General features: G+C 39.7%; 2 protein-coding genes and 1 long non-coding RNA gene across 3 annotated transcripts in view; all 3 read right to left on the reverse strand.

Moving 5' to 3' along the window:
* Positions 1-619: 619 nt before the first annotated feature.
* On the reverse strand, positions 620-12,389 carry LOC103506760 (serine/threonine-protein kinase Warts). Its single transcript, XM_026821744.1, has 16 exons — positions 12,318-12,389; positions 11,620-11,745; positions 8,459-8,605; positions 8,050-8,316; positions 7,729-7,771; positions 6,914-7,614; positions 6,295-6,538; positions 5,373-5,453; positions 5,246-5,326; positions 5,119-5,199; positions 4,992-5,072; positions 4,865-4,945; positions 4,498-4,612; positions 3,618-3,796; positions 2,531-2,832; positions 620-2,099 (listed from the first exon to the last, which is right to left on the reverse strand). Exons 1-16 carry the CDS (start codon positions 12,387-12,389, stop codon positions 1,677-1,679), a joined length of 3,024 nt encoding a protein of 1,007 aa, XP_026677545.1. The 3' UTR covers positions 620-1,676.
* An 8-nt stretch (positions 12,390-12,397) lies between these two features.
* Positions 12,398-15,434, reverse strand: LOC113466394. The gene is made up of 2 exons (XR_003390796.1): positions 14,901-15,434; positions 12,398-12,597 (listed from the first exon to the last, which is right to left on the reverse strand). It is a non-coding gene; the product is annotated as an uncharacterized LOC113466394 (long non-coding RNA).
* A 32-nt stretch (positions 15,435-15,466) lies between these two features.
* LOC103506762 (alpha-actinin, sarcomeric-like) overlaps positions 15,467-17,637 on the reverse strand; it is a 38,825-nt gene continuing 36,654 nt past the window's right edge. The window contains exons 6-7 of the mRNA XM_008471162.3: positions 16,485-16,577; positions 15,467-15,478 (exon numbers count right to left, since the gene is read on the reverse strand). Coding sequence (XP_008469384.1) covers positions 15,467-15,478; positions 16,485-16,577 — 105 coding nt within the window. The remainder of the gene's footprint in view (positions 15,479-16,484; positions 16,578-17,637) is intronic.

Consider the following 17,637-nt stretch of genomic DNA (forward strand, 5'->3'; position numbering starts at 1 on the left):
CGGGATACTTTCTAGTGTTCTCGTGTTGATCCAGCACCTAAATTAATGGGAAGTATTGTGTCTCTTTTCGCTCATCTGATGAGAGGCATACTACGAGATGGGCATGCTACGACACAGACCACAAGCGTCTAATGTAGCAGTTGTTTCATCGCTACGAAATAAAAACGGCGGTGAAACACTCATCTTTATATATATATAAAAAAAAAATCGACCTACCTATCATGGAGGTCACGAAAACCGGAAGGGATTTCGGCCCAACAGAAATCATGGTGTGGGTAGGTGGTTGGTTGTAGGTGGATGTATTTTTTTCCAGATTTCACAATTTTCTAGCTCAGAAATGCCAGAGATTTCTTTTTCAAAATCTCGATACTTCCAGTGTCATCTGGCGTGATGCCAATTATTTATGCCCAGAATGACAAACAACACAATTAATTTATGATTTATTCTGTTCGAACATTTCATTCTGAAAATAAATTTCGGAGGCCGATACACGAAAAAAATATGTTTTAGCTTAATATATCATGACTGAAGATGACATTAGTGTGATTTCTGTGGACACTGCACAGCTGACACAAGTTTGTGAATATCGACATTCACGTCTTCGGTACAAAAACGTAGATGGTGAGCAAGAGACACATCCGAAAGATAGTTTAATTGGTTTTTCACGTGCTTCATAGTCGAAAAAGCACTTTCGCACATGTATGAACCACCAAACATTGATGTAATCTTCAGTCCTAGAGTTTGCGGGCCGCAGAAATGAGCTCGCGCCGCGGGTTGGACAATCCTGATATAGAGTCCTATCATTTTCATAGGTTTGGTTTTACATGTGACTACGCGCTACTAAAATCGCTCGCCTACACTCCCGATGTAAGACGGGCCTAAAAGTAGACCGATTTTACAATCACCCTTGGGTTGATCCAAATAACTATTGAATAAGAACTCAAATCTGATTGGTTAACTGCCCCTTGTTTTCGACACTTGACTAAATCGAAACACGATCCAGTGTCAATATGCATTTGAACCATCCTAAAGTAAATGCGAAATCAGGCCTTAGTATTAGAATCACAAGAGTTAGGGCTCCTTCACTGAATTTTCTAATCTGATTTTCATTCTCAGGTGACTTTTATCATCAATAACCCAATGAATTTGATCAGGAACTCAAAGTCAGCTTGGTAACGAGTCTATAACTCCTCTAATTCTAACTAAAGAGTAAGAGAAGATTTTTTTCTTCGTAAAGGAGTGCCAAAAACGTCTATTTTTTTATTATATTTGAGCATACAAGCTTCAAATCAGCAGTTTAGTTGGTAGACTCGAGGGGAAGCATCACTGCCCATGCTAGTCCCCCTGTCTTTCATTAGACAAAGGAGGAGACATCACACTATTCCCTCATTGAAACACCCATCATCAGATCAATCAATAAGCACTCGACCTAAAACCGGGAAACCAAAAGTTAGTCCTTCGGGCCGCATCTCGCTAAATTTAACCCTAGCGACTTTCCCGTCACACTGGTCTCATTGAAACAAAGATCAATGGAAGAGCACTCAACACATCTCGTACTTTCTCGCGAAATTCACACCGTTTCGCGAATCGCACACACGCACAAAACCAGGAAACCGAAATCTTGGTCCTTCGGGTCGGATCACCACACGGGTGGGGACTTTCCTACAAGGCTCGGGTCACACGTACACAGCACCTTGGGTCTCGTTATCATCCAGACTAATCTTATTCGGATACGGAACGCCCCCACCGTCATCAAAAAACCGCCGAAAGGTAAACTCAAAGAATCCGTGGAACGGAGATTTCAGTTCGTCACTCAACTCATCCAACATGGAGTCTGAATTCCTCAACTTGTCCGGGTCGACGGGGTCAAAGTTGGAAGTGTCCATGGAGTTCTGTATGCGAGGGATATGTGGCGGGGTCAGGGTTCGAACCCCCTTCTCAAAGTCAACATTCGAGAAGAAGGGATGCGCTTTGACTTCGGAGGCATTCTTGCCAAGGCGCTTGTCTGCCCCCGTACACAGCTGCAGAATGAGGTCTGCACCTTCCGGTGAGAGTTGTGCTTCGGCCGGGATGTGAAGGCAGGACTCCCAGTTGATCACCTGGCGAGAGGAAGAGAAACGAGGGTTGTTAGTACAGAGCGGCGGGATTTGACTAAAACCACTGGATAAAAGTACGTTTGGGTTGGAAGTTGGAATTTTCATCGCTGTTTTGCTTCCGGTGGTAGATCACTTTAAAAGATTTTATAGAACACCAACATAAGACACCGTTCAAACTACCGGGGTAAAGGGACTTTTAAGTCTCATTCGATCAGAATAAACAATTTCTTCTCTCCTATCACTTGGTCCTATTCTGTTGATTCTATCAGAGAACCGAGGATTGTGAGTACAGAGCGACATAAAACCACTGGTACACGAGGTACATTTGTCTTTGGAATTAGCTGCAGATCGCTAATTCCAAATTCGGTTTTTGACTCAAGGGTTCAAAAGATAACCCTTGAGTCAGATCCTCCACTCCACACCACGGAACTCACCTTATACTGGGTCTCGGCGGACGTGTTGGCAAGGAAGGGCGGGGATCCGACCAGCATCTCATACAGGATGACCCCGACGCTCCACCAGTCACACAGCTGTGTGTAGCCCGTGCGGAGTAGCACCTCGGGGGCGATATAATTGGGCGTGCCTACTAGGGAGTGCGCCAGACAGCGCTGGTGCTCCCGGCGTCGTCGCCTCTCGAGGGGTTTCAGTGGGGAGTTGATACAGCGACACTCCTGGCCGGGCGTACCCTGGGACCATTCCTCACTCGGCTCCATCGAGTCTTGCCTCCCGTGATCACCTGGGGGAGAGGGAAAACATATTTTATTTTTATTATTTACATTTTGGTCTGACATCCTAAGACGAATTTTGACCTGTCATTATAAAAAGAAAAGAAAAAAACATAATAAAATAACCTTAACGGTTTGAGATTAAAGAATTGATTGGCGAGGATAAGATAAACTACCGCCATGATTTGGGACGGGGAAACGAATAATTTGATATTTTAAAGGATTAGCGAGGGGAGGATAAAACAACTACCGCTATGATTTTCAGAATTTATGCGTTCGGTTCCAAGATAAAACCCTGAAAATCAGTCCGAGGGCCTTTTTACTTTTTTCTCCAGATCTTTACCTAATTTCCCCCTTTAAATTACAGATTTTAGTTCTAAAATTTTGATTTGATATTTTAAAGTATTGGCGAGGGGAGGATAGAACAACTACCGCTATGATTTTCAGAATTTATGCGTTCGGTTCCAAGATAAAACCCTGAAAATTAGTCCGAGAGCCTTTTTACTTTTTTCTCCAAATATTTACCTAATTTCCCCTTTTAATTCCAGATATTGGTTCTAAAATTTCGCCACTTTGCTTGATTGAAATTATACGATGTTTGCTGATCAGAACCCAAATTAAATTCCATTACTTTTGCAGGTTTTTCCCCAAATTCTTACAATTATTCCATTATTTTTGAGGGCATTTTTAAACTCAATGACTTCCAGGGGGGTTTTTTTTGTAAGATATCCACTTATATGTAAATAAATGGTTCTGCTAATTGGGCAGATTTGAAGGCAAAACGTATTCTACGTACCATTGCTCTGATAGTATTTCGAGTTATGTGTCCACCTGAAGCCCGTACACAGGCCGAAATCCGTGAGCTTTATATGACCATCTCGGTCTATCAGAATATTGTCGGGCTTGATATCACGATGAATGAAGCCCATCTTATGAACACTTTCTACAGCACACGTCAGTTCGGCTATGTAAAACCTGTAAACGAGTAGGGGAAAACGAAGAGTTATATGCATGTTTCAGTACGAAGATTATGACTACTTGCCATGTCTTGTAGGCCATAGTATAATAAACTAGAAAAGTTAGTATCCTGCACAATTTGTTAATACATTACAACCACAATGAGATTCACTCAATTGCCGCAGCCTAAAAAAGGTGGTATTTATTCAAAACATTTCACCTTTGTAATTGAAACCCTTAAAGAGGAAAACAAAGAGTTTTATGCAAGTTTCAGTACGAAGATTATGACTACTTGCCGAAGATTATGACTACTTGCCGAAGATTATGACTACTTGCCATGTCTTGTAGGCCATAGTATAATAAACTAGAAAAGTTAGTATCCTGCATTATTTTGTTTATACATTAAGTACAACCACAATGAGATTCACTCAATTGCCGCAGCCTAAAAAAGGTGGTATTTATTCAAAACATTTCACCTTTGTAATTGAAACCCTTTGAATTAGCTTTTTTACGGACCAGTTTATGCATTTGAACAATCAAAAAGACTTCAACATTATATTTGCCATAGAGAATATATTTGCCATTTGGTAGAGAATGCCATAGGCATTAACCCCACCCTTGATCAAACTTTTTTTTTTTTAATTATATCTATGTACATTATGTTACCATCATAATGTAAATAAAGTTTGATCTAATTGTTTAATAATATATTTTCTTACCTGGCCAGAGGTTCTTCGAAAATTCCTTTCTTGATTAGTAAAGACATCAGATCACCTCCGGGTATGTAGTCCATGACAAAGTACAGGTTGTCTTTATCCTGGGAATAGAGAAATAGAGAACATCAAATAACGTAAGGCAAATTGAAGATCATTTCCTACAAAAAATACACATCGTATTTCGATTCCGAGGGGTTTTTTTTTAACCTTATCTTTTAATTTGTTCTCGCGCTGGGTCGCGGGTTTGATTCCCACCTGGGGCGGATTTTATTCGTTCTAGGAACGGCTGGCTTTCTCATTCCCATTTGACTAAACATATTCGTGCGAATTTTTTTTTTTTTTTTTTTAAATGCGGTAAGAAAAATAAAACTATGCGGAGAACCCTTCATCACATACAGATGATTCGTATCTATCTTCCGCACCAGGGTAACTTCACCAAACGCTCCCACACCTAGGGGAAGAAATTCAACATTGTTACATTTATTCAACATTGTTACATTTATATATCGTCTTCATCACATACAGATGATTCGTATCTATCTTCCGCACCAGGGTAACTTCACCAAACACTCCCACACCTAGGGGAATAGATTCAACATTGTTACATTTATTCAACATTGTTACATTTATATATCGTCTTCATCACATACAGATGATTCGTATCTATCTTCCGCACCAGGGTAACTTCACCAAACGCTCCCACACCTAGGGGAAGAAATTCAACATTGTTACATTTATTCAACATTGTTACATTTATATATCGTCTTCATCACATACAGATGATTCGTATCTATCTTCCGCACCAGGGTAACTTCACCAAACGCTCCCACACCTAGGGGAAGAAATTCAACATTGTTACATTTATTCAACATTGTTACATTTATATATCGTCTTCATCGCATACAGATGATTCGTATCTATCTTCCGCACCAGGGTAACTTCACCAAACGCTCCCACACCTAGGGGAAGAAATTCAACATTGTTACATTTATTCAACATTGTTACATTTATATATCGTCTTCATCGCATACAGATGATTCGTATCTATCTTCCGCACCAGGGTAACTTCACCAAACGCTCCCACACGTAGGGGAATAGATTAAGCATTGTACATTATGAAGTAAGAAATAGAGAAATTATTGTATTATTTAGTGATGAATTGTTACAAGTAGAGATTATGAAGTGGTTGGACTATGGTTCGGAAGAAGAGGAAGCATTTGAAGACACTTAAATACATATGATTTCTTCAGAAAGTTCAATCTCAACACTCGAGAACTTCAGAGGATATCAGAAACGATTTTAAAAGATTCGATCCACATCAGGAGGCACTAAATTCAAAACCTTAAAACTCTTTTTGGCTTATCCTAAATTACGGATAGCATAGCCTCCAAGAGAGCTTCAGAACAGGGGAAATAGCGAAAAACAATCCAGAGAAGTATGAAAAACAATCCGCATGAACAAATACGGTCCTTTTATTTTGGCTAGACTCTTTAGAACATATATAAGGTAAAACACCCAGTTATCGACACCCTTAAGGATTTTTTCATTTTTAATTTGCTATAACTCGTCCATTTATTGAGGTAACTAAGTGATTATAGACTTTTTTTAATTGTTATATACTTTTCTTTTCAACTGATTAATTTCCAATTTAATAACATTAACCAAGTCTTCAGAATTAACTGATTTATCAGAAAACCCCTGTTGTTTCTATAATCGTCACTTTTTGAGAGTGCTTGTTGAAATTTTCGGAACCGCCGAAAGTACGGCCCTCAATTGTGAAACAACATACATAGTACATACCTATAGGTTTGATCTTGATAAACATGGACTTATCCATCTTGGCCCGCTTGAGTCGGATATAATTCGACTCCTTCTGACTGAGCATTTTCCGCATTTGACACTGGGCCTCCGCGCTAAGTCCTATCTTGGCCATTTCTGTCTCCAACTGCAGTCGCCTGAACACTCGCTGCTTATGAGATTTGATCACGTTCTCTATGTGTTGCTCCATGAAGAATTTGAACGCCTGGGGCGAGTAGTTCTTAACCTGAAGGAAGAGATGCAGAAAATTGATTAATAGGTATACCTAAATTTTACTACTTAGAAGGTTGCCGTGCTTAAATTTACAACTCGGGATCGGTCTTTAGTTGCACATCTAGAACACCAAATTTCACCCTTCTAGATAAAGATTATTTTTCAACTTATTGTTTCATTACAAATTTTCATCAGTAAATGGTTTCTACAATACATTGCTCCCAAGGGCAAGGCAATGCCTAGACCCTTGACAAATGGAGTGCTGGGGTTCTAGAGATATTGGTTAAAAAAACGGAAAGTTTACAGCAGAAAATTCTCGAGAGGAAAGTTGAATGTCCTAAAAAAAAAAATAAAAAAATCGTCTCTTTATTATTTTGATTCTTCTTACCTTACACTCTCGCCTCTCGTCTTCCTTCTCCTTCGTCATATGCTTCCTCTCTGGTATAGGAGACTGATGGTTTATCTTATATGTCCTTCCCCCTCCTGTGCCATTGGTCATGTTCTTGTTATTCACAGAGGAGGAGGTGGTAGGTGGGAGGGGCGGGGTTCGACTCTCTGTGCTGGAGGCTGAGGCAGGACTTTCAGATCTAGAATCCCCCGGCGAGAACTTCCTCTGCAGGAGAGGATGTGCTGGGGTGGTGGTGGTGGTGGTGGTGTTGGACTCGGGAATACTAATGGTAGCAACGCGTGATGTAGCCAGGGCTTGCATGGTGCTCGCATAGCTAGGAGGTTCCGTGGTGGGTACAGGACTAGGTGGCTGGGGCTTCTGCTGCTGCTGCTGTATGGAGGAGGAGTAGGATGGTGGGGAGGTGGGTGCGATGGCAGTCTGGAGCGATGGTTTCTGTACAGGGGTACTCTTCACACTCTGCATGATGACCACAGGTTGGGTCTTGGCTTGTCGGGAGCTCCACGCCTGCAGGGGCGCGGGCCGGGTAGGGGGGATAGGACTAGGGGATCCTGTGGAGCCAGGGCCGGAGTAGATACCGGAGGAAGGGGACTGGGTGGGACTCTGACGACTCTGTATGCTAGCAGAGTAGGAGGGCGGGGGTGGGGGCGCGGCGGCAGGGGAGGGGTAGGGTATTAGCTTTTCTACGGGCCAGTTTATGCATTTGAACAATCAAAAAGACTTCAACATTATATTTTCTTACCTGGCCAGAGGTTCTTCGAAAATTCCTTTCTTGATTAGTAAAGACATCAGATCACCTCCGGGTATGTAGTCCATGACAAAGTACAGGTTGTCTTTATCCTGGGAATAGAGAAATAGAGACCATTAAATAACGTAAGGCAAATAGACTTCAACACTCTGGCTGCCAAAGCATATTCCATAGTGTTCACCCACAGACCAACAAGTATGAAAATATCTCCCTTAAACCAGAGACAGACCCTTTAATTCTTGGAAAATTTTCATCAAACAAATAACAAAATTTTACTCAGAGGCCCTTTTTCAAGATAATCATTTCTAAACTTACTGACAAAAGGCTAGGATATATACAATATATATATACCTATATACAAATAATTTACCTGGAAAGAGTAGTACAGTTTGACGACCCACTCATTGTCCGCCTCGGCCAGAATATCTCGCTCTGCTTTCACATGGGCCACCTGATTTCTCTTCAGCACATCTGCCTTCCTCAGCGTCTTCATCGCATACAGATGATTCGTATCTATCAGTCGTATTTCATTATCGACTTCTGTGGTACTTTCGCCAAGGATAGACTTCAACACTCTGGCTGCCAAAGCATATTCCATAGTGTTCACCCACAGACCAACAAGTATGAAAATATCTCCCTTAAACGAGAGACAGACTCTTTAATTCTTGGAAAATTTTCGTCAAACAAATAGCAAAATTTTACTCTGAGGCCCTTTTTCAAGATAATCATTTCTAAACTTACTGACAAAAGGCTAGCTAGGATATAAACAAATAATTTACCTGGAAAGAGTAGTACAGTTTGACGACCCACTCATTGTCCGCCTCGGCCAGAATATCTCTCTCTGCTTTCACATGGGCCACCTGATTTCTCTTCAGCACATCTGCCTTCCTCAGCGTCTTCATCGCATACAGATGATTCGTATCTATCTCAAATCAAAAATGTATCATGTACCTATAACAACAACTGAATAAACGAACGAATGAAAAAGATGAGTGAAAAATTGAATCAAATCATGAATTCTTTGTGGTAAAGCAAAGAGCTTCTTCAAAACTTTTGTGAGTATCACAACATTACTAAATGCATCCTTTACTATTAATTAACATCTACTCGTATCATCAGTCGCTACTCGATTTAAGTAGCTACTCAATTGTCCACACGAGGTTGAGTGCACCCCGAAATCAAAGCACAGAGTCCAAAAAACTTCGAGCCCCTCCGAGAATCGAACCCGGGATCTCCGGCGCGCAAACCTAGTGTGATACCCACTCGGCGACAGAGGTTCCCTTATTTTGTCTCAATATGTAAACAGAATATACCCTACTACATATTTATTTTAACCAGTCAGCTCCCATGGCGTAGTGGTCACTGCGCTCGCCTTGCACGCGGGAGACCCGGGTTCGATTCCCGGCGGGGTCAAGTTGGCGTAGTGGTCACTGCACTCGCCTTGCACGCGGGAGACCCGGGTTCGATTCCCGGCGGGGTCAAGAAATTTGTATCTGCAAAGGATTGATTCCGTGACTGGCTGTTGCGGGGCCTACTCAGTCTCGTGAGGAAAATGAGTAGCTTTGACATATAAATGCGCATAGCGACCGGTGCCAGCATGGTAGGTAAACTTTGGATTTCAGGATTATTGGGAAAATCCTACAATGCTGCAGTGAGCACCAAAGTTGTGACATAATAACACAAAGAAACTGCATTTACTTTTATTTTAACCATCTAAATCCAAAACAGGTTCTCCATCCAAAAAATATTTTGATTTTCAGTTCTCAATCTATTCCGAACCTGGATTGAGCCAAGGCGAGAATCCTACGTCTCCTATCTTCATGAAGAACTGAAGCATATTCTCCTCAAGAAATGGATACTGCTCTCCTGTGCAGACATCTAAATCCAAAACAGGTTCTCCATCCAAAAAAGTATTTCGATTTTCAGTTCTCAATCTATTCCGAGCCTGGATTGAACCAAGGCGAGAATCCTACGTCTCCTATCTTCATGAAGAACTGAAGCATATTCTCCTCAAGAAATGGATACTGCTCTCCTGTGCAGACAGTCTGAACAAAGTGCGACTCGCTTTCCAATGTGACTCAGAGGAGTCGTGGATACTGAACGAGTTACTGCCCATGCTCAAGACGAGTCACAAATACCGGGAGATACGCCTACTCGCTCAGGTGAGTCAATAGGATATTAAAAAATAAAAAATTATAATAATACTTTACTACTATGTTTAAATAAAAACAAACAAGTGATTAGCAAAAAATCAATTTATTAATTTGTTAAAAAATTATAATAATACTTTACTACTATGTTTAAATAAAAACAAACAAGTGATTAGCAAAAAATCAATTTATTAATTTGTACCTACATTTTATGTTTGTCATTTAGCTTTTTCGATCTTGTTTTGTTAATATTGTTGAGGAAAAGTAATATTATTACCATTTATTATTATTACCACCCCTCTGTTCCCAGGTTTGGATACAGAGTGGAAACCTAACCTGAGTGGTGGTTCACCCCCCACCCTAGCACTCCTACAGATAGCCACCAGGGACCGGGTGTACATACTGGACATTATCACCCTGTCTAAGTTACCCCGCTATGCACAACTCTAGAAAAGTAATATTATTACCATTTACTATTATTACCTCCCCTCTGTTCCCAGGTTTGGATACAGAGTGGAAACCTAACCTGAGTGGTGGTTCACCCCCCACTCTAGCACTCCTACAGATAGCCACCAGGGACCGGGTGTACATACTGGACATTATCACCCTGTCTAAGTTACCCCGCTATGCACAACTCTGTCACTCGCTCAGGTGAGTCAATAGGATATTGAACGAGTTACTGCCCATGCTCAAGACGAGTCACAAATACCGGGAGATACGCCTACTCGCCTGTGAATATCCGAGGAAGGTAATCGATCGAACTATTGAAACAAGCAGAAGTTGAACAACCGTAATTACTATTGAGGATTCTATTCATATTGTGTCTCCCAAGAATCGAACCCGGGACTTCCAGTTTGCAACCCTGTTGTGATACCCACTCCCAGGATAAGGATCCTGCTTGTCATTTTATCTATTTCTATAAATAATATTATTTTTATTTGTACAATCTGCCTATATTTTTTGTATGTTGTAAATAAAAATAGTTACATAAAATAATATTACTAAGGCTTCACCCTACTGTTTTCATTTCACTAAGAGGTATCTATGTATATAGGTACGTATAGGTATATAGATACCTAGGAATGTAGGTAGGTACCTAATATTATACCTACGTAGGTATACATACCTACCATCTAAAGTGGTAGGCAGGTATCTAGCTAGACGGGTTAAAAAATCAGCCAGCCTAGTTAGCTTGCAAGGTAGTACGCCTGCTTTGTAAGCGCTAGGTCGCGGGTTCGATTCCCGCCCCGGGCGTACTTTATCCTCAACAGACACCTACCTATTAATTAGGAAAAGGCTGGCTTTTTTCTATCTTGCCTTCTCTTCTTCTCTTTCGGGACGATAAGACCTCAGCTGTTACCTACACACCTACAGTGCAAGCTATCAAACTGAAGAAGAATTCAATTGTAATACATACATAATTTCCTGCCTGGGGCGGATTTCATCCTGATGGGATGTTCGTTCTCGGAACGGCTGGCTTTCTCCTATCCAGTCTTTCTTCTCTCTTCGATTTCGGGACTATAAGACCTTAGCAGTTACAGTCCCCTCTGTCAAACATCTTGAAAAAAAATCTACTTACCAACCCTTATCTTGGCACTATATTCATTTGGATACATTCAAATTGCGACGCTTTTCACACTTTTAATGGCGTCTGTAGACGAACCACGTCAGTATTTTTGGATGTAACAAAAAGGTACCTCTAGTGAACTTTCTGACGAACATTTCTTTATAAAATTGAACTTCGTGAAATTTATTTTAAAATACCCAACTGTGTATTAATCGCAACTTACCTCCGAGTAGCCCATGGCAATGAGTTGGTTGAGCGCCTGTCGCAAGCTGTTCAAATCCTTGTCCACACCGTTGGACAGCGAGGAGCTCACAGAGCTGACCCCACTGGTTGTGGACAAGGTGGATATGAATTTATTTTAACTTCGTGATCTTCACACAAAAATTACTCCAGACTCACATGAAGAATTGATCTCTGCCAAGTTCAGGGTTAACTCGAAAATTTATCTATGTGTCCGCAGGCATTGGCTGAGATTCGAAACTCCCTCCTCCCCTTCGCGCACACGGGGGAGAACGGCCTAGGAGGCTCTAGTGCTGCCTCGACCATATCCACCTTGTCCACAACCAGTGGGGTCAGCTCTGTGAGCTCCTCGCTGTCCAACGGTGTGGACAAGGATTTGAACAGCTTGCGAGATTTTTTTTTTAAGATGTTTGACAGAGGGGACTGTAACTGCTAAGGTCTTATCGTCCCGAAATTGAAGAGAGAAGAAAGACTGGATAGGAGAAAGCCAGTCGTTCCGAGAATGAACATCCCATCAGGATGAAATCCGCCCCAGGCAGGAATTGTGCTAACAAGGCAGATGCACTACCCTCCAAGCTAACTGGGCTGGCAAAAATTAAATAACCTATCAAATAAAATATGCTTAGGGTACCTACTTAAAAAAGAGCATATCAAAGCTCTCAACTATTGTTACAAACTTACCATCTGATGATAGCCTGACGAGCGGTTATTGGAGGAGGCCGTAGTTTTGCCCGCACCGGGAGGGGGGTTCATCGTACACAGGGGCTGGTGGCCCATACTAGGCCTAGGCGGGCCACCCTACCGCCTCCACCCACATCCGAGGACCAACACATCAAATGAGGGTCAACAGGGGGAGGGAAGGAGGGCTAACAGGGGGAGGTACAGGGAGCTGGGAACCAATGTGCAAAAAGGATAGGCCTCACACAGTTCAGATGTTAACATCCAAGGCAATCCAATATGTCTGTAACAGAAACAAATAAAATATCTGGTGTGAACACCACATGACTTTCCTTATCCTTCCTTATTCTATCTTTTAAACATCTTTAGTAGGTAAGTAAGTAGCTACAGCTGAAAATAGGCGAAAAGCGACCAAAATGTCTCCAACCGCTGCACCGATCTTAACCAAAAGTTTCGTGTTACATCCCTGTAGGATTTGTGGACTACATTCCAAATATCAGTATTTTCCTTTTGGGAGCAATTCTGATGGCATGCCATCTAGGATTTCCCATGGTTTAGTTGTTTAGTACCTATAGAAGTACTTACTTACAGGCACTCTCATACCGAAAGAGGGGAAACAAGCTTCAGAAAAGGAAAAATTCCAAAAGAAAAATAAAATTTTGTTGGGATTTCCTGAGTTCATGCAAAAAAAAAGACCCTGATTGAAATTGACCTGGTAACCCTGGAGTAAAAGCCCAGTTAAAACTCCCCCTTTTTTTAACAGCTTGTTTCAATAAAATTTAGTCTTCACGTACGAGGACACTTGGCACAACAGTAAATAGAGAACTTCTCTACCACATAACATTTTTGGCACAATGGAGTTATCTATTGGTATTTTTGGAATCCTTATTCTCTTGAATATGAGGTATAACATAATGGGTGTAAAAATGCTTTGAATTGTTTCGTGAAATATACACACTGGCATGCTGAGGCTGGAACTTGGCTTGGCACACTGCTGTGCACCTAGATTTTGAAAAGAAAACAAGCTGGGCCCGTCCCTCCAGGAATTTTTCAGCTCGTAGTTTATTTGATAGTGGTTAAAGAAAATCAGTACCTATGTACCTAATTTGATTGAGTTTATTATTATTGTTGATTTGATTTTTGATTTTACTTTCATGTAATGATTTAAAATCAAGACTAGAGCCCGTTCTCCCTTTATTCCTTTTGATGTTTCCTAATAACTACAAATATAATGTTTAAGTCACCCATCCATTTATTGGCCTTGCTCAGTGTAGTAACATAGGTGATGCTAAAACCGGTCTTAAATTATCGACTTACTTAAGTGTAATCTAAAACTTTCTCACTTTGAGTTCATAGGTTGTCATGACAAAATTCAAGATCAGAGCTCATTTGTGTGAGAAAATGTGAAAAAAAAAAAAAAAAAAAAAAAAAACCCCCCAAAACCCCTTTTTTTTTTTTTTTTTTTTTTCTTTCTTGGCTTTTTGGTTTTCTGGACAAAATTTGCACCACCACTTTCGTGTTCCTGGTAAAAAGATTCTGGACAAAATTTGCACCATCACTTTCGTATTCCTGGTAAAAAGACCTTCAAATTGATAAATAGGTCGCCCAGGTTTGGATAAGTCCTTCTATGCCATAGTCCTTCTATGCCTATGGGAACAGGCAGACAGACACATGGACACTGAAGCGAATACAATAGTCCGTCCCTTAAGTATACCTTTTTTTTTACTATTGTAAGTAATTTAATAAAGGAAGGACAGACTAGAAATCAACAGAACACAGTAACTACCTATACAATATTACAAAGTTCAACACAGGATACCTTTAGAGACTTCATTAAATAAACAGGTAGGTACCTAGTTTTTTTTTCTCTCTACTGAAAAGTTTCCAAAATCGACTTAGGTATGTCTGCTGTGCTTACAGTGTAAGAATCTCGGAAACAAATTTTGCTTTGGTTTTGTTTCAGTGATTCAGGAGTAAAATTTAACATTTTCCAATAGGTAAGAATTAGGCGTAGGTAAGTAGGTAATTATTCAGAAGCTACAGACAATTTTTTTGTTTAACCTAACCTTAGTTAAGATTGGTCACTGCTCAAATTGTGAAAGCTTCTCTTTGCCTGTAACCTAACCCTATACAAACACTGGTCACTGCTCATTTGTGCTGGTCCTTTTAGTAGAAATTTCCCATTGATGACTTCTGAACAAACACCAAAATGAAAATATCACGCCATTGCAGAGAGCACTAAAATCAAGATACTCAGACTGCCCCAATTATATAAGTGACCACTGCATACCTACCTCTAACCAGACGGTTATATGAGAAATCTCGGGTCTTATTGACTCACAGATGTACATACGTATCCCTCAACTAGAACCAAGGGACCAGTCACCAAAAACACCTAAAAGGTCTGTCAGTTATGGATGATATAGAAATTACTTTCCCCTGGTATGTTGGACCTTAAATTTCATTAGGTCTGTGCACATACCACATACCCTACATATAGAGCCTGGCTATCCAAGTAGTACCTAATAAAAGTACACCTCTGGTACCAACTGATCATTTGATAAAAAATATACAATGTCTACATACCTTGAGATTGTTTTGAAGGCAAGGGTATCCAATAATAATCCACAGAGTAGGTAACAATTTTCACTATTAGCACTCTCTAAACACAAGAAGAAATCCAAATCAAAACTCCAACACAGATTCTCTATTTACTTCTAACTTCTACAAGAACAAGAAACACGTCCTTCTGGTAGGTGATTTTACACACGATTTTAAAGTGTACCACGTCTAGAAAACAATAAAACACTATAATAACTGAAAAACACACACTTTTAGCTGCAAAATGAAATTGATTTTATCGAATAAAAAATTCAAAATAACTCAAAACAAAGAAAAAATTTCAGAAGAAAATCATTTGGCAAGCCAGTGGCCGCCATTTTAGAACTGAGTGCCACATTCCAATGTGATGATGGCGAGAGTCAAACAACATCCAACACAATCCAAAACACTTTGAAAAAATATTATTCTTCCTAAATATCACATCAGTTCAATTCATTTATCATGATTTATTTCTATTTATAATTCAATATGATATCTATAATTTTTATTCGCGAATTTAAAGTTTCTATTCATTACATATTTTATCTTGGTCAATAGCTTATCTGTGATTGGAATGTGAAGAATTTAATTGCATACAGAGAGCAAAAAATTAATGATAGTAGTAGTGATCATAACAACAACAATAATAAAACTCAAGATCACTAGTCGTAAAATTTGAAGTGCAATATTATTATTAATACAACTTACGGCTTTAAAGCCATTTATTTTTTATAATAAATAAAGTACAAATGAGATAGAATATTGACAGAAAGACCTAGTAGTAGTGATCATAACAACATTAACAACAACAACAATAATAAAACTCAAGATCACTAGTCGTAAAATTTGAAGTGCAATATACTTGCTGTCTTGCATGCGTTTAGAAATAAATTCCTGAACGAAGATAGGCATTCCATGTGATTATTTTAGTTGTAGGTAGGTAGTCGATTTTATTTTTCAGTGTACCTGTACCTACATAGGTATACTGTAGGTACCTATTTGGTAAGTATACTTACTTACCTACTACCTAGTCCCTATTTTTTTTTCTTTTTTTTTACACATGCTTTATCTCATGCCTACCCACCGCTATAGTAGCTTGAGGAAAGAAGAGGAATGCGGATCTCATAGCGATGGCATATACCTACTATTACATGCACCTGGGATCTGGGATACTTTATTGTTCGCCTCCGTAGTTTAATGTGCGTCACCCTAGACTAGCTGCGGTGCATGGAGAGACTCGTGGTTCGAATCTCGTAGAGGTAAAAGAAAGAGAGAAAAAAAAACAGGTACAGTCGAACATGGATATAATAGATTGGATATAATTATATGTACCTAGGTAGGTAGAAAGGTACCTAGGTGTCTAAGATCCATTTTGATTTATTTTTATCTCGTTTTTTTTTTTTTTTTTTTTTTTTTTTTTTTTTTTTTTTTTTTTTTACGAGCGTCTTGACTACTACACCACCGAGGCAGGTATTTAAAACATTTCTTAAAAAAATTATTTGGAGGTTCTAGGTTTATTAATTTGACCGATACAAATAGATAAATGATGTCTTTTCTTAGAATACTTACATCACTGGCAAGCCTTTCGTATTCTTCCATGAGGCGCTCATTTTCTTGGTTGACTTTCAGAACTTTACAAATACGATTAGCTGCGGTTTCAGCCTGAGAAAAGAGAAAAAACAGAGACAATGAATAAAGAACTTTTATCAAAAAAGGTGGGTCCATAGTAAGAAATTTGATAAATCATCGATGAGCCCTATTGGGAGGTTTTCATTTATAGGGAGTTAGTGAAAACATGAATGTGCCTTTCTTGCAAGACTAAAATAAATGGTTCCAACACCAATGAATAAGATAAGTGATTTCGTCCAACCATGTTATTTAATCTTGTCTAATCCAAACGTCCCACAATGTCGTTTACGGCCCTACGGACATTATGCCGATTTTACGGCCTTACGGTCATTATACCGATTTAAGAGTTGACTCTTCCGTACCTACCTCTTGAGAATTCCTTCAAAGAACGAAGCCTTACCTTCTGTGCTCCAGAGAAGCAATGATAATACGAGGACACGTAAGTCATAATTGCTCTCTCATCAGGCATAGCTGTGTTTGTCATATCTAAAATGAAAAAAGCACACACACAAGGCACACAAATAACAACGAAGCCAAACTCGGGTTAAACAAAAGTTGGTTATTTCAGATTCTTAGAAGTTAGAACATTGTTAAATAACATAAATGTTAAGGTGATCCAAAGGTGTAGTTATTTTATAGGAAACATAACTCTTAAGGCCAGCACCTCACTATCAGGTAGACCTATAACAGGTAGAATAGAATAGAATATACCTTGTTTATCCTGCCAGAATGAGACTGAAAAGTCCCTTTACTCCCGCAGTCTAAACAAAGGTCTTATATATTTCATAGGTAAAGTTTACAAATAAGTATATAAACCTTGCTTAACTTCAGGTACGCCTGATTAGGTCTGCCTGTCAGCTCTACCTGATAGTGAGAGGCTGGCCTAACATTAAGGAACTATAAGAGGTGGTGGCAATGTCTAAAAGTTCAACACCCACATTTATGAACAAAATACTGGCTCTCAAGCTGCACTAAAGCATCAATATCAAACATCTGATTGGCCAAAATTGACTCAAGTCTGTCTTGAGAGCAATAATTTTTGTTCGTAAATACGGGTGTTAGAATCAAGATAATATCTCCTCCAAAATGACTG

This window comes from Diaphorina citri, unplaced genomic scaffold (genome assembly GCF_000475195.1).
Source record: "Diaphorina citri unplaced genomic scaffold, Diaci psyllid genome assembly version 1.1 scaffold260, whole genome shotgun sequence".
Classification (NCBI taxonomy): Eukaryota; Metazoa; Arthropoda; class Insecta; order Hemiptera; family Psyllidae; genus Diaphorina; species Diaphorina citri.